This window comes from Rhopilema esculentum, chromosome 10, assembly GCF_057945365.1.
Source record: "Rhopilema esculentum isolate cy_ngs chromosome 10, ASM5794536v1, whole genome shotgun sequence".
NCBI classification, from domain to species: domain Eukaryota; kingdom Metazoa; phylum Cnidaria; class Scyphozoa; order Rhizostomeae; family Rhizostomatidae; genus Rhopilema; species Rhopilema esculentum.
Window position 1 is genome coordinate 12,510,293 of NC_142824.1, and position 20,984 is coordinate 12,531,276.

General features: G+C 36.8%; 2 protein-coding genes across 2 annotated transcripts in view; one reads left to right on the forward strand and one right to left on the reverse strand.

The window, feature by feature from the left end:
* Positions 1-1,210: 1,210 nt before the first annotated feature.
* Positions 1,211-17,558, reverse strand: LOC135684630 (proton-coupled amino acid transporter 1). The gene is made up of 10 exons (XM_065200264.2): positions 16,726-17,558; positions 15,638-15,715; positions 14,531-14,621; positions 10,194-10,282; positions 9,429-9,515; positions 8,863-8,947; positions 7,605-7,865; positions 4,271-4,437; positions 3,612-3,778; positions 1,211-2,662 (listed from the first exon to the last, which is right to left on the reverse strand). Exons 1-10 carry the CDS (start codon positions 16,809-16,811, stop codon positions 2,334-2,336), a joined length of 1,440 nt encoding a protein of 479 aa, XP_065056336.2. The 5' UTR covers positions 16,812-17,558; the 3' UTR covers positions 1,211-2,333.
* A 1,580-nt stretch (positions 17,559-19,138) lies between these two features.
* The window catches only part of LOC135684618 (uncharacterized), a 38,979-nt gene continuing 37,133 nt past the window's right edge, over positions 19,139-20,984 (forward strand). The window contains exon 1 of the mRNA XM_065200256.2: positions 19,139-19,849. Coding sequence (XP_065056328.2) covers positions 19,797-19,849 — 53 coding nt within the window. The 5' untranslated portion in view covers positions 19,139-19,796. The remainder of the gene's footprint in view (positions 19,850-20,984) is intronic.

Here is a 20,984-nt window from a genome sequence, read left to right on the forward strand (position 1 = left end):
CTGTAGGTTGATCACTCAATTCGATACTATAGGATAATCATATATGTGATACTGTAGGTTGTTCATTCAATGTGAAACTGTAGGACAATGATATATGTGATACTGTAGGTTGTTCATTCAATGTGAAACTGTAGGACAATGATATATGTGATACTGTAGGTTGATCACTCAATGTGATACTGTAAAATAATGATATATGTGATACTGTAGGTTGATCACTCAATGTGATACTGCAAGATGATAATATATGTGATACTGTAGGTTGTTCACTCAATGTGATACTGCAAGATGATAATATATGTGATACTGTAGGCTGCTCATTCTTTTGAAGAATTCCAAGTGTCTTGTTGTTCACTATCGGAAATGTTTCAAAAGAGCTACGCTGCAAGTTGCAATGGCTACTAGAAAAATGATTAACGAGTAAGTTACGTTAATTATATTCAGGCACAAATAATTTATTTGTAGTATAATGGAACAGTCTTTTGGCATTTGTTTCCCCTACTCGTGTAAAGGGTCAATCAAAACTATCCTCATTGAGACATGCTTCTTTCCTATACTTTACTTTTGAATAGAAGGACAATTATCAGACTTTCGACAAGTATCCCAATAAAACTTGTTTTAAAATCTCTAGCTTTCCTGCTATTGGTTCGTTGGAACACCAAACCTATTTGAAAATAATTTGATTTCGGAAAGAAAATAATTGGATGTATTCAGAGGAACTTTTTATGAAACATTTTTGTTTCCAACAGGACTGACAGGCATTGGGTGCTGATGATAAAACAAGTCCACAATAATTTAACTGAAGTCTAAAGATTCATTTTGCTTGTTTGTTTGCTTACTTGCATCTATACTGTAATAAATTACATACCCAGAGGCCAAAAAATTGGGAAAAACTAGAACTTGCAAGCTAGGGGAATTGCGGGACATGAAAAAGGAAATTTTTGCCTTTGAAGACGGATAGATTCCCTTTGTTCTCGCATTACTGCAAGTTTACTGACTATGACTACCAGAAAAAATTCACTGACAAATTAATGATTGTACCTGCTAACTAAAGACTGGACCGACCAACCAATAAACCGTATCGGAAACCCGCCACCATCCCCCCTCCCCATCCCCACCATCCCCCTTCTCTCTCCTTCCGGCCACATTAGGTACACTTCCGGCTACAATACACACACCTTATTAGAGGCGCTACAAAAAGAATCACCAATCACTTTTCAGATCCATCCTCTTTGGTCTGTAAACTCAGACCTATATCATAAATATAAATACATATATATAAATATAAGTACAAATACATATTCGTGGTTTAAACCTTAAAAAATGCAAATAAAAAACCATAATTTTTTGTCTTTATCAATCTGACTGAAAATTAAGAAATATTCTTAAAAATTACTTTTGCATAATATTGTGGTGAGTAAGACTAGTATCATCGTAAAATACATAAAAATGTCGATGAGTTTTTATTGTACCTTAGTGTCTGTTGGTCATAAGATAAAACTGTTGCTTCGTATGAATTATTTTTTGGAAAATTGGCTGCATTGGCGTAGATGGAAGGGGCCGAAGGGGGCGAGAAACCCCCTTGTAAAGCTAAACTGCTGTTTTGTATCTTACTGTTACATTTCGAAAGGGAAGATTTCAAAGCTGAATTAAACGACTTCTTTATTAGTTCTGACACAAATTGGCAATCTTTTTTAATAAAATATGCTTAAAATATTCTTTAATTCGCATGATTTGAGACTTGATTTGAATAATTGATAAAGATTTACATCTTGTTTTATTTCAGAACTGATGTTGTTATGTTATGTTCAAATATAGGAAAAAAACGCTTTTTAGCTTTTTGTGAAAAAACTAAAATTCTCGCACCTCCTGTAAATTTTTCTCTCTACGCCACTGATTGATAGGATGTTTCCCTTTAGGAAAGAAACGAATTGAAATTCGAAATAACTCTGCAATGCTTATTCTTCTCAGTAAAAGCTTACTCTTTGCGGTCCACACCTATTCCATACCCAGTTAAAAATATTTTATTTATTTTTGCAATGATAATCTTTTTCATCATGAATTTAATTTAGAAATATCTATTTCAAAGTGTAGATTCAATTATATCATTTATACTTATGTTCAAGTTGCAAATCTTTTTCAAGTGAACCGTAAATTTTAATGCTATAACGTTCCTAAGTTTATGGACTTGAATCAGTTCCTTGACTTGTGAGAGAGCAACCGAATGAAGTATGGAATTTGACCGCTCTTGTTACCCGATCCGGTCATCGGAGAAAACAGTCAGTCGTACACCGGTAAATCGATCTATGCAAAGAGTCGAACAGTCCTAGATGCTACCACCATACGCTTGAATTCCACTGTGCCAGCAGAACACCAAAGAATTCTCCAGGTGCTTTGGCCTTGACAGGTGGTTTCACGTGATGCTCCTTGTGAAACCCTTCAATGATTGCTTCCACCGATAGAATCGTCCCAAGGATAGAGCCAGTAACCCCTATAACTGCTATGAAAATGTTCTTTATAACTTCTAGTTTGCTGATGCCGTACTTCCAGAAACAAAGAATGTGTAACAATGGTGGGAAGACAAGAGCTATAGAGGAACTGGAAACTGCACCGACCAATGCAATGAAGTTATCTAATTGTGGAATAGAAATTGCCAAAGCGCCTGCAATGGAAATAATAGTATTTTCTGAAAGCACATAAAAAATTCATATGGAGCAAAAGAGTTGTCAAAGCTCTGTTCTATGTTATTGAAAGTTGCATCCCGTCAAAAGTGGGGGGGGGGGGTATCTCAAAAGAGGGGCGGTACGGAGGATAATGTACCCCAACACCTTGTCCGTCGGCACATCGGCAAAGGATTTTGTCGAGCAAAAGAAGAATTTTTTTTTCTCACCCTGCAACTTTTTGCAACAATTGTAACGTATTAACAGTTCTGTAGTTGTTGAACTTTCAAAGTATGGTACTGCAGTATGAATTTTGTAATAAAAGGAGCATATCTTACGACCACACCCTTAAGGAGATACACATTCCCAAAACAACTTCTATACCCCTCCGAAAAGTCTTTCTTTGCTTCACCCCTGCAAAAATTATAACTTTGAAAAATTAGTAAATCATTCAAGTTCTCTTTTATTAGCCCGCCGGAACCTGGGGGTGGCTGTGGGAAGGGCTATAGCTCCCTCACCTTTTTGCCGAACTATGATATTCAGGTAGTGACTTCAAAGATAATGCGGAAGAACTACCATAAAGCTTCCAATTTCCCTAGAGCTCATATTATATTATATACTCATATTAGGGTGTCACAGAAATGCAAAAGAAACTCCTTTCTCTTTGCCAACATCTAACCATTCAGATAAATCTCTAGTTTCAGTGAATCGGCAACTCAGCTTCCAATTTTTGCCTGTTCGAGCTTGTTTATGCGATTTCCTGGGAAGGTTAGGTCTTAACAGATTGTTTGCACGAATCGCCTTGGGAGGAACGTAGAGTTTTCGCTGCGATGAAGACGATCTGAAAAGACGCATGCCCACGGTCACGGTTGCAATAAAAAGAAGTGAAGATCGGCCTTAAATTGGTATTTATGCAAAAATACTCATTTCTGTGTCATCTTAAAGACTTACAAGTGAGCGTGACCATTGCTGTTCGCATGAATACATCGATTCCAAGTTTGCATTTCTCGTTGCCTTTCTGTAGTGGAGGTACCATTATTTGTATTGGCACGTAGAACTGGATGAAATACGTGAAAAATATTGCCATCATGTATGATGCTTTTACTATGACGTAGAACCTGAAACATAGTTGAAATTCTAGTTTACTTTTCAAATTATTGGCTGTAAGAGAAAAAGCTAATAACTGTTATTAAAAGAATTACGCTAAACTTTAGTGTAATTAAAAAAGCTTTTGTAGCATTAGAGAAGTAGGTTGGTTTTTTGTGTAGATTGAAAGCTTGTAGCATCCAGCATTGGAATTATTAATATCTTGTGTACATCAAAACGCTTTGCATGAGAAAAGAATGTTCCTTATACCGAACCCGGCCTGTTAAGGAGTCGTCAACATATAGTACGATAAAGCTTCACCTGACCGGCATCTAAACTGGAGCAGTTCCTAGAGGTTTTTGCATATAGGAAGGGCACGAGTCTGATTGATGTTCACTGCTAGAGTACTTACAAAATTCACATTATAAATGTATAGCAGAGGGTCCAATTTATTTAGCATAATTCTAACTTACTATTTTCATAATATCTAATCTCAATGTAAAACATAAAAGCCCATTTCTTACGGAAGTTGTGGTAAATTCAGTGTAACGCTCCCTTTAATGTCCTTTCCAAAGGTTAGATAGCCGAAAAATCCCATTGTTATATATAACAATGCGACAAAGCCCATACTGAAGTCAAGGACCCAAAAGAAGTCTTTAGGTTTTCTCATCTTGTTCTCGACTGGCAGCACCTATTGAGAAATGTGCGAGTATCAGAGAATGTGAAGAAAGGACATTTAAGCAGGGGTGTTGTGTTTTGAAAAGCACAAGGTTCTAACAGGACCAATCACATGATTGATAGTAATCACTTGGCATGTTAATCATTACATTAGCGATAGAATAAATAAATGGATAAATTTTGAATGAAGAGGCGGATAAATATTTGAGACAACAGAGGAAGCTTGTTTATTATTCAAACGCTCTACAATTGCAGCCTATATCAGTGTCGGGGAGAGGGTCGCAAAAGTCGTCTCGAAGAAAGAAGCAAGAAGTAGAAGTTGTTTAATTTTGAAATTAACGGGGTGGGTCATAAATATGTATGCAGTTTGTGACAGTTGTAGACAATTTCTTTGCCCGCGAAATCACCTGTACACTCAAACCAGAAGTTATAGAGGGGGTGGGTGTGATACCCTGGGTATAAAGCCGGTCGTCTAATCTCGGTAAATTGACGTATTTTTTGCCAAAGTCTTGACTGCTCTCAAAAGAAAATCAAAACTAATTCTGCTGCTACACTTTCATTTTTCAAGCAACTTTTTCAAGCAACAAAAGTTTTTTAGGAATGTTGTCATCGTCAAAATAAGCCACACATTTTTCAAAGCACAAGCGAATGCAAAGGTTAAAACGAGTTCACTTTTTTAGATAAGGGAAAGATGGTTAAGGAACAAGGAAGAGTCTACGATAATATTTTACTGTACATATCCCGATATACCCTGGGTACCAGACTCACTATATAAAATAATAGAGAGTCTGGTCTAGTGCGCCCCATTCTCGTTCTGGTGAACTTACTTGAAAGAACTGAAGTCTATTTAACAGACTAGGCCTGTGAAACAAAACTGTCGGATAAATAACAAAGATACTCAGTAGTCAGAGGAGTTTTGGGAAATCTTACAGCCAATGTATTTTATATAGTTCTGTAAAGTTGACATTATAAATACAGTGATAACAGACTTTTCTGCCTCAAGATTCCAATCAAATCAGGTGTAAAACGCCTTGGCAGCAAAAAGCATATGCGAAGCATGAAATTAAAGTTAGCACAATGCAGTTATTAAATGTTAACCATTGTTAAATTTCGCATACAACTAAAAATAAGTCTTTTGTAATTTTCCACATAAATTGTGTGTACTTTCAGTCTACTTCCTCACTGTGAAGGCAGCGCGCTTGGACACCGCGGCGGTTAGAATCATCACGTTGGAAGTTCACCACAGCAAATATGGCAAATATGACAAGCGAAGCCCCGTATGCCGGGGGAAATATTAGCCATAACTGATTTACTTGTGTTTGTTGTTGTTTGTTCTCGGCGCCTTGCGGTGTTTCTTATTTACTGCATTTCACTACAAGGCCTAATTTCTGAGAGGCACTGCCTGAAATATCAGAGACTTTCCAAAGCCAGTTGGCAATATGGCGAAGGTGTCTCTTCTCTCTACAAACAAGGCTTTCAATGTTGTTCTGTGTTCAGTTCCACAACATGCGGAAAATATTCTTTGAGTACAGTTTTAACAGCATCTTCAAACTAAATCGCTACAGTCGCTAGCATTTATTTATGTTGTGTTCTGTTCAATGTTTTACACCAGAGCTAAGTTTATTGTTTCGCTGTGACCACAGAATAGAAATGTGCTGTGACCTTTGAACGTACAGAAATCTGTACACTCGCTCCTGATTGGTTAATATCAGCACACCAGAACGAGAATGGGGCGCACTAGACCAGACTCTCTATTTTATTTTATAGATAGCGAGTCTGGTACCCAGGGTAATCCCGATATAACAAACTCTGAAGGGAACTGGAAATTGTTCGTTATACCCGGGATTCGTTATATCGGGATTCCACTGTATTGCTACAACGAATTCGATTTATGCAGTGAAGCTTGCTGGCATTAAACAAACTCGTGCCTTATGTTAAATCTGAAAAAGAGTTTTCTTCAGGCTCAAGCTCGAGTTTCATATCTGCGAGAAGAATTACAGATGACTTGCTCGAGCGGCGAATGAATGTCGTTAACTGTTGACAAGGGTGGATCAGTTTGTAACTTTTCTGCATTAATGACATTTGAAGGCAAAGCTAATTTGAAAACTTTATTGCTTCTACGAACTGTACAAAAATGGCAAATGCTGCCGCCTATTTTTCTTGCTTATCACAAATCTGAACTTGCAGATATCTGGGCTCGTTATCTGACCACATACAGATATACAAAACCACACAATTGGTGTCATTGTATCAATGTCTTTTATTCCGTTTTAGCTTCATTGAGAAATATTCACGATATGGCCAAGGTCAAATTCTTCGGTTTTTTTAAGTAGAATGAAAATGGTTTTTCAAAAATCATTGAAACTTGTCAAATGAACTCCCGAAACATTATTTCTGTCTGTCTTATCTAAGAGCTTGCAAGGATAAAAGCTGATTCCTGGCATGGAGAGCCGCCTTAGAATATGTAATGGTGAATATCTGGACTGAAAAGAACCGCGAGTAATATCTGGACTAAAAGATGCAGTTCATATGTTAAGAAAAGCCCGAAACTTTGAACTGCCTTGAAAGGTAACCCGTTTCTTTGAATATTGTCCACAGAGTCTTAGCGGTATGAACAGGAAGATCATAGGACTAGAAAGGGATGGAGGCCACGCTACATAAAGATTGGCGATGAACTGCTGAAAAGGAACCTAACGCTATGGATTGTGCTACTTTATGTAAAATTGTTTAAAATATAAGGAAGCTGTTTTGATCGTTCTTATAATTTTCTGCTTTTTGTCTGATCGTGCCCATAACTACACCCATTATCACATTACGAACTAGATTCTATTTTCAGAAGCATTATATTTTGCAGCCCCGTCACTGCCTACTTGCAGCCTACCTGCAGCAGAGTATCTTTTGGAAAAAGGGAATTAATTAGAATGAATTTTACTTTGTGATTTTGCTATTACATAGGACCAATTTTGCTATGACATAGGACCAATTTTTGAATTTCTCAAAATGAGTGTATTTCTTTCAAGATTTCAAACTAGCTCTTATTGTCGAAAAAATACGAAAATACTTTAAAACCCCTTCAACAGCTACATTCACTTTAAGATATCCTTATCTGGAAGAGATGCAAGTTTAAAACCATTATAAAGATTCTACTTAACAAATAACAATTTATGGAAGAGTACTCACAATTCCAATGCCCTCATAGGCAAAAACAGCAATTCCAAAGAAAAGTGGAAATTCTCTAGGTGGCGCAAGAGCCGGGAAATCGTTGGGATTCTTCAGATGGAAAAACAAGTATTGATAGGTACCAACCAGTCCAAAAAGACAAAGTACATTTGCTATTGTTGAAAGGTAGGATATTGTCTGGAGTTCCCTTATAAGGGATATTATAAGAACAGGAGCAAAACACACCATTGTCCAGTAGCGAACGTCGATTAAACCGAACAGCTAGAAAACAACAATAGTTTAGCGGTTTATGCGGAGATTTAGCGAAGTGATGAGGGAGCAAAGCATACATGTTTTGAATTCAGGAACATTAGATAAATTAGCAGCGTATATATACAGCTATTTTTCAATGACATTAAGAACAGCAATGTCAATTTATTAGAGCTTAATACTTTTGTTATCAACCCTCTGAAAACCTGGTAGCTAAGAAGTGAAGCAAATTTGTTATACCGAAGGATGAGAGCAATTTAGCAAATTAGCAATTTTCAACTTTGGTTAGAGACCGTTAAGGCCGACCTCCGATTCAATCTCCTTTTTCTCCCTCGCACTGGCACCATCCTAATTCCATTGTGAGTTTGCGCAATCAGTCTGAGAGGAGCCAATCAGATCAGGAGATTGCATAGCGCACGCGCACGAGCAAACGAATGGCTGAAGTTAAGGTCGGCCTTTACTAGTCTTGTGTTATTAAAAGAAGATCCATGATGCAGACAATTCTATTCTGCATGCCAGCAAAAGTTAATTCTACATTTCTCTCGCTAGGTACGCGGTAAAAGGCCTGTCCAAAGTAAAAAGCAAGGGAAATTAAATCTATAATTTTTTAGACATTTCTAAATTGTATTCGGCCCCGGACCCGCAGTCCCTAAAACTTTCGCTGCGTTTGAATATATATTATTGATGTATTTTATCAAACCATGGAACTACTAAAAATCTTGTTTGATTCATTAACAAAAAAACATAAAAAGCTTCTAAAATCAAGAAGCTTAAGAAGGGAAAGCCTGTTTTTAATAACCGCCAAAATTTTGGCACTTTCCTCAGATACTTCCTATTCAGGAGTGTTTCAAAAAACATTTATTGTTGTAAAAAGTTTAGTGAAGGTTGTTTATAGAAATATTTGTTTGGCTAAATTGCATTTAAGTTCAAAACCAAATTTGACCAAGGCGAAATTGACACAGTTTTACATAAATAAGCAGAGAGAAAAAATGAAAGCAAGCTTAAATACCTGGTGAAGGTTTTCTGCAACGAAAACGAAGTACACGCAACAGAACCCCAGTTGAGTGACACATATAAACGTGTCTAGAATGCACCTAAAATGTTAAACACTTATGTATTAATAATACAGGCTTTGCATATAGAGCCACAACGGGAACAGCCGTTTTCGTAACTTCACTGAACAAAATTGTGCCACTTTCTGCGAATCGAAGATAATTAAGTGCCGTTGTTACGGTGGGTGTGTGTTTGTGTGTGTAGGGGGGGGGGGGGTTAAACTACAGTGCTGTGAAATGCTGAAAAAGCTGAGCATCGATAGAACTTCCTTACAAAAAGCCTGCTACTACTGATGTCATGAAAGAAAAAGTTGTCCATATATTTACTTGCAAATTTCTAGAACCGTTTTCACAGGACCAGTTTTTTACAGCCCCATATGTCCGTCAATGTTTCTTCAATGTAAAAAGGGGGAACATGCGGCTATTTTCAGGAATAGGCCGGATTTTTCAAAACTGTCAGCGATAAAAGGAATTTGTCAAATTTTCCAGGCATTTTACAGAAGAAAGAATATTTGTTGAATACCTTGCTCTCGTTCCATGCTTTGCACCATAACCTTCCTTTACAATTTGTTCCGTTACTTCCCCGTAATCACAAGATGTCATTTTGGTTCTAGAGGAAAGGATTAGTATCTCATACGTCTAATGAGTGCAATAATTTTACAATGATTAGAAATTTTCTAAACAAAAAGGAGATCAATGTTTTAGATGCTTCACGGGCTAGAGTCCCCAAGGTAAATCTAGAAAGGTATTGGTCGAAATAGGCCATTCAGAAAAACTCAATATAGTTGTCCAATCAGTGCCGGGTGCCTATAGAAAAATTACCACTGGAGTCCCAGTGAGAAAGTAGACTCCTTCTGTCTACACAATGGCGTTTTTTCGAAAGCTATGATTCACTTAATTACTCATTTGCGTCTGATATATTCAAAGTGAAAGTGTGAAAGCATCTTTCATTAATTAGCCACGGTACCAACAACTGAATCGATTCTGCTACTCAAGCCCTGTTCGCACTACTGACCCATTATACTGGGTTCAGTTTTAACTTCTTTTCATGAGTTACGTAGAATAATCTTTCGTTCACGAAACCACTACGCAAAATCTGGCTCTCAAAAAGAGCTCCAGAGTGTTTATATGCTTGGTGCGTTTACAAGCTCCCAAAAAAGGATAAGCGAAAGTCGGTCTTATAATCGAAGAGAAGGCTTTTACTCAAAGAAGGGTGGGGGTTGCTCAGTCTTTAGAAGACTTCAACTCCAACTTGTAATTTCTCATCTGCTTTGAAGCATCGTTTTACCTTACACAAATGGCATGGCTGCAGATTACCAACAGATGCATGCAATGTACAGCAACGATTGCAAGAAGAGCCAAGCATATTGGACCAACCTAAAATTTAATGGAAAAAGTAAAAAGCGCAAATTGCAATGGTTCATTTTTTTGTGTGCTACGCGTTTACAGTGCTATGCATCAAAACATGTAACCTTGTATTCGCTTAAAATCTTCTGAAAGGAGGCTCTTGAAACGATCAAGTCCCGGGAATAGGGTGGTGCCTAGTCCTTTCTCCAGTCAAACACTGCGTTGACAGGCTTTGATATAAATCGCTTTAGCATATGACCTCGGTATGTTGCTTAGTTGTGTAGCAGGATACGCAAACATACAAATATGGATTAAAACTTAAAAGTCTTGGAGATGCCAGTAAAGCTGCTGGCGCAAGTGGAGCATTGTCTTTTTCAAACTCCTTTATTCCTTTAAGTTGGTATACATATAAAATATCAGCTGAATAAAAGTTAGCCCTAACCAACTAGTACATTAAGTCTCTTTTATTCAAACACCAACATTTATCAATTGGAAGAAACTATCTAGAAATATGAAGTTAAAGATAAGTAATGAAATCTTACACATATCTGAATGTGTTGAATTTTTAGAAACATTAATTGTTAAAAACCACACTTGGAACGAGCACATGCAATATGTAAATAAGAAATTAGCAAAAATATAGATATATTGCAAAGCTGAGCCATTATACACCACAGGACACCTTACGTAGTATCCATAATGCATTTGTTTCGCTTTTTATCAACTATTGCACAAAAAATTGGAATGGGGCCTGTGCTACAATACTTGACCCTCTAAACAAAAGCCTTAAGAAAGCTGCAAGGATCATATTCTTTGAAAAACAAACTGCACACTCTAGGCCACTTTGTAAGAAAATAATATTTAGAAGACACATATAACCTAGAATGCGCCAAATTCAAGTTTGACATATCCTAAGGGCGCTGTGAAGATTTATTCAGCAATTATTTTGAACTATCCAAAGACAGACAAATTACAAACACGCCAAGCAACCTCTGGCAAATGTTCTTTCACAAAAACTAGGACTAAATATAAACATAACTTTATAACAACATCAGGAGTCAAATTATTGAATAATATCCCAACTGACACACGGAATTCTACAACCAAAAAATTATTTGCTAAACGTTACAAACAAATATTATTAGAAGCCTAATGATTGATGGATATATCTATTGGAAAAAGATCCCTTGACTGCATTTTTCTGCATTTATTTTCCATTCCCCCCTACCACTCCAACATCTTATTATCATTTAAAGTATACTTAAAAATTCTGTTGATTATTACTAATAATATCAGGTATACCCAAAGATAACTTATTGTGGTAAATGAGAGCACATGGCTCGAAAGCTCTCGCAGAGTTCTTTTCATATGTCCTCTTCAACTTATATATTCTGACTTACTATATTGTATTAATTCTGTATTAGTTTATTAAGTTAGTACCTCTTGTTAAAACTTGATTTACATTGTTTAAAAGTTGAGAATTTACATAAAATGAAAAAAATGACAGAATAGAGCATGATACATCGTACTAAACTGTTTAACAATTAAAATTGATTTATCCGGTATGTATCCATACAAATCTCGATAAATAAATTCTTGCATTTCTCAATGATACATTAAGTGATCTTTATGTTTAAACTTTTATTGCTTGTAAGCGTCGATGGATTAAGAGAATGCCTGGGTTCGTTTTTACAAAAAAATTTCAATTTGGCTCGGTTTTTAGTTTGGTTAATAGACCGATTCCTAATTTTGTCTCGATTTTTGACTCTTTCCATAGTTCTGCCATTTTTTCCACCATTTTTTACTATTTATTTCTTGCCTTCAGCTAATATTTTATCCGAAAGAACGTCGCGGCTATTTGACCGCCTTCATTAAGTTAATCTGATACAGCTTGCTTTCTGGTACAGTTTATACAGCAATTTTTCTTTTTTCGTATCTTCAAAAGTAGCGTTGTAATAATGCAAAGTTTTAGCACAAATAAAGGGTGGGGGAGGGGGGTTCGGTGTTCACCTCCTATTTTGATACCAAAAGGTATCAAATTTCTGTCAGTGCTATATTATGTTTATATTTACAAGGGCCCCGGACCCCTTTCTATTTAGAATGACATCGCATGTTTGGGAACATTTACTTTGTTGCCGACTTCATCTTAACTACAATCATAGCTTGCTGGCATAAAGTATAAGCTAAACTACTAAGTGTTTGAAAGCACCATAAAATCAACATGGACCTGCCAACTGCAGTTCCAACCAACTTGCTGGCTTTTGACAAGGATATAGCATACAACGTGATCTGTTTCGAGTAGTTAAAACTTGGAAAAATTGCTCCTTGCGCAGTGGGGAAGCTAGCGGTCATGCTGGTCATGCTGAGCATAACTAAAAATTTTCAGAGCTAAAGACATTTATTATAACGATTAAAACTTTTCTTTATTGAAAAAGTACTTTCAAAACCCCTTTCGTCCAGTCTATTCTACTGCCCTTCCTCATCTGGGTCCCTTGTGGTTGGTTTCTTTGGTTAGCCATACAGTTTCGTTACTCAGAGAGCCCAACCGCTCCTGTGAGTCGGCTTAGTTTCAATGACTTTTCAGTAGGTATCCCTGTCATGCTCATTTGGAATAGCATGACCTCGTCATTATAATTATAAACCTAGCACTGATTTGATTGGCTGAATTCTATTTTGTGCATGCTATTTTGGCCCGTTTTGGACCCCAAGTCATGCTCATTTTTTCAGCATGACCAACCTAAATCTCTAAATCTTCCATACATGAAGTATCTAAGGTCTATTCGTGAGCAGAGAAACATTGCTGCAAGGGAGTGGGAAAATTCAATCGAAGCAATTTCCGAGAAATATATTGTTTATTAACTGCTACAGGGATCACTTGCGTGTGGCTGAGCAAAGTAATTATAAACCAAAATTGTAATTGAAAACAAAAGGCCAACCCTTATCGATGAAGAATCCTACCATTACATTGCTGATCATACCATGACTTGTTGCTGATGGACGAACTTGTACCTTGAAACTTGCCTGTGTATTCAGTATTTCACCAAAACCTCTTGCTCGTGGGATTAAATTTGCTTGTTTATTCAATATTACTCTATAACTTTTGTTAATACATGTAATTGTACCCTGTAATTTGCCTGTTATTCAATATTACACCATTGTTGCTGATAATGAAATTGTGCTCTGGAATTTGCCTGTTATTGGAAACTTGACCATAATTTGCTGATGGATAGAATTTAGAAATGATTTTTAATCACACTATATATGTGGCTTCCACACAGCCAACCTTCTCAGTGCAGTTTGATTTCCCCAGGCTTTCTGTTGCCAGGAAAACTATGGGGTTTCTTAAACATGGACAACCAAATTTATAGGAAAGCCATTGATGTTGGACTTGGACTCAACTTGTTGATGTTTATGGCATGTTATAACTCCAATACAGGGATCAAAACTTTTTATATATGCTAAACAGTACTATCCTTGATCCATTTGTTTTAGATATGTAAAAATTCAGCTTATGAAATTGAAGCTGAGTATAAAATTCTGAACCAAAAAACAAACACCCCACAATTCCCTGTATCATAAACAAGGAAGGGCCTACCTATCATTGAGGGCTTATCTTGCCTAACTCATCTTAATTCAGAAACATCATCAAAAGTGTCAATAATTAATAGTAAAAGAATAGATATTTCATAGCCATTGCTGACTTGAATAAGCTGATTTATCAAAAGTTTAGATTTTGTAAAAATATTTTTAGATAAAATGTTCTCTCATCTCCAATTTTCTTTCAGTGCGATCAGTATTGTTTGTTGGGGGTTTTCAAATGCACAATTTTTCAAAAACATGTTCCCAAAGATATGTCCAAAACACAAGACTGGAGAATGGGGTGGAAAAAGCATTTAGATGTTGAAGTCATTGATAGAATTGATTGCGATCTAAACAAGAGCTTTTTGTTTCAATATACTAAAATGGGCGTTACCCCACTTTTCCAAGCATCTATAGGGTGTGGCTGTGTGTAATTTCCCTGGGGGCAACGCCCCCAGAGCCCCATCAGCTTTCTGTTCCATACAGAGCATAACCACAGTCTTAAGGCCAGCTTCGCCACTGTCCTTGTGTAGGATATAGTAGAGACAATATTAACTGATTCATCAAAAGCATATGAGTGTATACCTAATGATCTATGACTGGAAAATTAGATAGGCCTGTTGATTTTAAAGAAATGTTCTGTTAACACTTCCCTTGAGAATAAGTTTCATTGTTAAAATGTGTGAATCAAACACTTACAATTAAACCAGAGTGCTTAACAGCTGCTGGCAGGCCAAGTATGCCGGTTCCAATGTTTCCTTTCAGAATATGCATTGACGTTTGCCAGTTTCTAAAACGGAAACAAACTATAGCAATATGGGTCTGCTAACAACTTCTGGGTCAGATTGGAAATCGAATTTTCGCTGGGATTCAGGATAGAGTGGATGGTCACCGTTTTGTCAAGGTCCCACTTCACCCCGATAAATTTTCGTACACCTTTGTTCGATATGCTATTTATTTATCTGAAAACACCTCAAAAAACTTTTGTTTTCGTGGAAACTTCTACCCTGGGTGCCAGAGCCTCAGAGAGTCAAAGGATGAAGAACGGGGGAAGGAATTGCGAAGGAGAATGAAAGAGGAAAGGAGAGAGACCAGGCTCTGGATCCATCGTTCAACAACCTCCTTCTCGCTTACAACGTAAGCGATCTGGAATCACTTGTTCGAGGGCTACGCGCGATTAGGAATCACTTGTTCGAGGGCTACGCGCGATTAGGAATCACTTTTAGGATACGAACAAAGATTGATCGAGGAACATTGGCATATACACTCTTTTTTTATAAGAAACATTCCTTCCCCCGTTCTTCATCCTTTGACTCTCTGAGGCTCTGGCACCCAGGATGGGAAACTTCATGCACTGTTGGAGAGACGGAATTGTCAGTGCTCCCAGTAATATAAGATGTGTCTATCATTTTGATTATCATAGTATTCTTCAGACAGCAAACTGTATCTATCATTTTGGATAAACTATGGCAGGAAAACGGGCAACCCTAGAGTTAAAGACAAGTTGTGTGAACCCAAAATATATGCATGAGTTGTATGAACCAAAATATCGAGTTGATGTAAAAAGTCAATAAAAAAGTAGGAAAATTGGGTAAAATTGGGATTTGTTTTTAAAAAGTATAATGACAGCTACTCGCTTAATGACTGTTTGAGATTATGAACGGACTGACGACCCTTAATAAAGATTACAATATATACAAGCACCAAAAACATCTTAAGTATAATTGACATAAAAATTTTGTATGCCAGATTCCAGTTTTACGACGTGTGAAGAGTTAACATCGTTAGAAGTATGGAAGAACTTACTCTAGCATAAGAGACTTCTGAAGATCTTTGGTTATGGATTTATCGCTTGATTCCTCAGGACTTGGTGCTTCTGTTGCGCTATTCAAAGTTTAAGATGGTATTTTTATAAAGGTATAAGATGTCTACCAACAAACTGTAAATGTGTAACAAAGTGAAGATTTAGATAAAAAAATAATTAATGATGTTAGCAGTATAAAATTTTTGAAAATAGGCTAGCCTGGTTTTATGAAAAGCTACAAAGGCAGTTGTGTATTATTAATAACTTTAGGAGTCCGTTACTTAGACTAATAAGGCTATCCAAAGGTCGATAAACAACGTAAGCTCGCGTGAATGTAAGAAACAATTTAAAAGGTTGCCAAATGTGAGCTAAAGGAAACTTCACGTGACGTCATTGACATATCTAAATAGGTTTGTGGTGAAAACCTAGCATAACCTAACTAATAATGTTGTAATCACGTTGATTGCTTGTTTTACAAGGAACTTTAATACGTATAACTGTATGGTGTCTTCTTTGCTGAAAAAATGAATTGGTTCCTTTTTGTTTCCTGAAGCTACAAAAAACTGCAGAATAGATATTACTTAAAAAGTATCAGAAAAAGATTGGAGCTCGTAACAATCGCTGTTCAAGGCTGTCAAAGTTAACATTAAATGATCTGCTTGTCAATCGTATATAAATCAAAAATAATTTTTACAAAACATCTGCATTTTCATTTCGATGCAGTTACTAGCGAAATATCTGGCGGTCTGTCACGGTTCAAAATTTATATCACAGCAAGGAATTTCTTATGAATTTATTTCTAAATCGTGCGATAAAAGTTGCTGGCATTTTATTTCTTTCACAGAAAGGCAACGCACTCGCTTTATGCAAACAAATTTTTGCAAAATTGAGACAAAATGGTTTTTAAAGTAAATAAAAAAATCTACAAATGTAATATACTGTCTGTGTTGTGAAATTGAAAAAAGGCTTTCTAGCAGTGTCTAACGAATTTTTTAGAATAATTAACATCTTTGATTATACGATTTTTTACATGGGATTAAAGTTCAGTCATTGATTCTGATTAATCAAAAAGCTGCCTTTTAAGGCCTACCTCAAGAAGGGTGTCGTGTCATCGTCTTCGTCCAAAGAACCATTAGAATAGGCATCCTTTCCTTCCAGCTGTCCTTTTGTATCCATTTTTTTGCGAAATTTGGCAAATAGAAGTTTTTAAAAGTGAATAAAGAATATATGTTTCTTGCTACAAAAACAAACCGCCCGCCATTTTGCAAAGTGCGACAGGTCAGCCGATCACATATTTACTGGTGGTGCCATTCAGTTTGAGCCTTAGAACATTCAGTATTGGGGCCTGTTTACACAGAGTTACCCGGCTGGCCGAAATCTTCCGTGGCCGGGAGGTGACAAGCAATTCACCAAGGAATATTTTACATGAGATGTGGAGATATGAGGCCTGTAAACAGCCGAGATTACTCCCTAAAAATATTCGATGAATTGCAGTCAGGCTTTGTTATATTCGTCGTCACGATCTTTGAATTAAAGTTGATCTATATACCATCACATAGTTACCTAAAAAGCCAATTTGGCGGTATTTTGTGAATATTCTGCCGAAATCGTCACCCGAAATTTAAGAGGAAGCCAAAGTAAAGAAAAGACCATAAAGATCTCACTAAAGGGCCCAAACAACCACATAATGGGTCTTAAGCTCAACAGAGGCAGATCCAGATTGAGTTCCTTGGTGCACAGAACTCAGTCAGTTTTCCAACATACAGCTAAAAACAGTGTTGCCTGAAACAAGTAATATTTAAATTAAAAAGTGAAACCTGAAAATTCTAAGTTTTATCACAGTCTCTTTAAAATCTTAAAATTGCCAGTTTCTTCTCTGTCGTGATTTGGAAACGATTTTCCAGACGCTGTGGAGGACAACAGCATTCCTAGAACTCGGAAATAGACGTTTTGTGCCTCGGAAGTGAATGAATTGAAACAATGAAGTTTTTGTTTGGAACACGGATGGAACTCATTAATAACATGATATGGAACTCGGAAATGATACCATATTTGTAAGAGAGCTGTACAATGGCCTGTAGTTGATTGGCTACCTATTTTTAACAGAGGCACTGTTTTTTGTCGGAAAGAAATTTAGAATCTAGATTTAGTGAATAGATAGTAGCTACCTCCCCCCCGCTCCCCTCAATGGTACCAAAATGCATAAATATTAATATTGATGTTGTCTTTATGCACAATGATCAATGCATTATCTGAAAGTCCCTAGCCTTGGCCTGGAACTCAGTCAGGTTTTTTGCTGGATCCGCCCCTGCTCAAGTTTTTCCAGGATTCCGGGTCGCTTCTTGTCTGAGCTAGATCTCAGGCTAGGTTACGAGGCTAGGTTACGAGGTTCCTGTACGTGGAGTTTCCGATGCCACACCTGCGGGATAGTGAGGTACACATCTTTCAAAGGAAATCACTATTGTTTAACTTCCTTTATTCAATTCGAAATCACGGCATCTTTTAGGCTTTACTTTCTCCTGCTCTGATGTCACAATTCAACAAGGAAGTTTATATTATTGCACAATCGATTTCAATGGGAAGCAAATCAATGACGTAATCAACGGCTCAGAAAGGCTAGCTTGAAGCCTACAATGCCCGCCAAAAGTACTTGGAACACCCAGCAATTTACGCTGCATTTGATATCTTTCATTCTCATTCCTTTGATGAACAAAATACTACTTCCGCCTCCATTCCCCCTAAAACAATGTTGATAATTTAGAGAAATATCATAAAAGAAGCGCAAAAAAATGCTTCCTGAAATCATAACCCTACATATTGTTCTGTTCATATTGTCCCGACATATCGACAAATAGTAAACCAACATATTGTTCTGTAGGGGAGAGGGAATGATTTTTTGTTCTTTCTGACCTTGGACATCGACGTCAGTGTTCCAAGACTTGTGGCAGGCATTGTAATTTTTAAAGTTCTGGTTTAGTTTTGGACCTCTTTTGATAGAATTCTAAATTCAAGTTCGCATTTGATGCCATGAAAATTGCACATAATCCACTGAAATTCTGAATTTTTGTCGGTAGATTCTTAACTGTAAAAAAAGCAAGATGAAAAACAGAAAGAAAACTAGAAAGGCGTTTGATGTATGAAAAAGTGGGAAATTCAATCAAAACGGAAAATGAAAAACTCGAAACACTTTCGCACCTTCGATTTTTCACTCCAAATGAGGGGTTTCCTAGTTTTGATTGTTTGCATTGATAAAAATGTTGAAAAATGAAAAGTTCCATAGGGATTTTAAAAATTATATATTAAAAGAAAAAAATAATTAACATAATTATTTCTGCCTTCTACAGGTTGAGATAAATAGCATAATTAAGAAAGTAATTAGATTTACTAGGTAGACAGATTAGATTTATTAGATTCAAACTGAATGGCACCCCCTGGTCAGAGACAATTTATACTCTAGGTTTTGCCTTGCTTACAAAGATTACTTTCAATTTTTGTTTCTGCGGAAGGAAGGAGTTATTTCGTTCTATGCTTTGCATCTTTACCGCTTGCCAAACAGTAGGATTTGGAAAAATGAAACATTGGAATTGTTCGAAAGGATACCATCCTTGTGATACTTATCAGGATGCAAATTCGTAGAAATAATTTTAGGTATATTTTAATGACGACGACGCTACTTTTTCTTTCGGGTTGGAAGGAAAGTCTAACAGGGAAGGGCCAAGGGCCAAGGGGGGCTGAATATATCAAAAGTGTTAGAACGATTCGAGAGGGGCATTGTTCAAATGTACTTGCCATCACGTGATAGCGCGGGAGAGGAAATGCAAAATCATTCTTGCGGGAACGAACTTATAAGTGGACCTACTCCAGAAACGACGTGGCTGTTTAGAAAGAAGGGGAAGGTTTTGATACATTTATTCGTTAAAAAAGATATCATTCTACCGGAAAGAATTTTGCAGAGCGAAATTTATGACTGGAGTGATTCACGTGTTGTACGAAGTGCTTCTGGCTAGGCCCAACTGATGTAAACAGGCAAGACACTGCCACGGAGATACTAGTTCCTTGTTTGTTTTCAAGGGCCAGATGGATGGAATTTGATACTTTTATACAGTTCGTATAGTATTTAGTAAACTGCAGGCGGTCAAAAGAGACTGTTTACCGGAGCTGATGGCAGGTTCAAGTGTGAAGGTTGCCGTTAGGGCAAGACCATTGAATAAGAGGTACGAACCGTGACTAATTTTTCATTTCTCTCATTTACCTGCGTACCTCTGAAGAATACAGGCGCCTAATTGATTAACCACACTTGTTTTTATGACAGCACAATTTTTTTCGCAGTGGAAAGTACAGAGAAAGATGCAATGTACTTTATTCTTACCATACGTGTTACCACTTTCGTTTCTATGGTCATTCCCAGCCCACAAAATAGTCAATACCCAATGAAATCTTTTCCGTTTAGAAGTTTTGCAAATTTGTAACATTACCCGAAGAATAATGGGGACGAGCAAATATAATTTAGCAGGTGCAGGTGTAGATCAATTCATTATTCTGGGCTGTTTATTTTTTCTGGTATATTTTTTCGAGGAGACACAATCACAGCAACTGAAAAATACATCCGGATGTTTGGAAGCCAATAATATTCAATTTTTGTTTTAGCATGATATTTTGGGGTCATTTTATTGTTCAACGAGTCTCAATGATGATGTCATTTCAAAAAGAAACTGGCAGGGTTACCAAATTTTGCACGAAATATAGCCAATGCGACTTATTTGTAGCTAATTACACAAAATATGCAAGTGGAACGCAAACCACCCTCCGTCTGAGTTTCAGGCTGTGACTAGATGGTAGTGACTACTTCTTATCTCCTTTCTTTTCTTTTTCATTTATTTCTATTCACACATTGGTTTTTTAGTGTTAACCTCCTTTAGTGCTAAGATATTTTTGGGGGTAAACATTTGACTTGCAACGACATGCAACTAAAGAGTCTGAATTTTTGAAGTTTAGACCAAATTTTTTGCATAGCAGCGTTTGACCGTGGTTTGAGGCCATAATTATATGTAAAGAATTTACAATAAAAAATATTTTCGCACCCTCTTGTTATGGCAGTTACTAATACATATATTGTTTGCAAACCTAACGCCTACTAGGTCGCTGCCTGGCACAAAAGAAGGTTTTTTAAAGTACCCTACACAATTGTTTGGACCTCGTGTCTGTGGTGTGAAGGGAAAGTCATTAACCAAATCCCTAATCGAACTGGTTTTTAAGTACATTTTCTAAAACGCCACACAAATGCAGTAAAAATCGAAACAAAGGTCACTTTCATTTTGTTTCTCACGTGGTGTTCTGAATAATCTCTGT

Coding starts and splice junctions, on each gene's coding strand:
- LOC135684630 (XM_065200264.2), bottom strand. CDS start 16,811: ATGGATACAAAAGGACAGCTGGAAGGAAAGGATGCCTATTCTAATGGT. Junction 14,622..15,637: donor CAGAAGTCTCTTATGCTAGA/GTAAGTTCTTCC, acceptor TTTCCGTTTTAG/AAACTGGCAAACGTCAATGC. Junction 7,866..8,862: donor TTGCAGAAAACCTTCACCAG/GTATTTAAGCTT, acceptor GTTGTTTTCTAG/CTGTTCGGTTTAATCGACGT.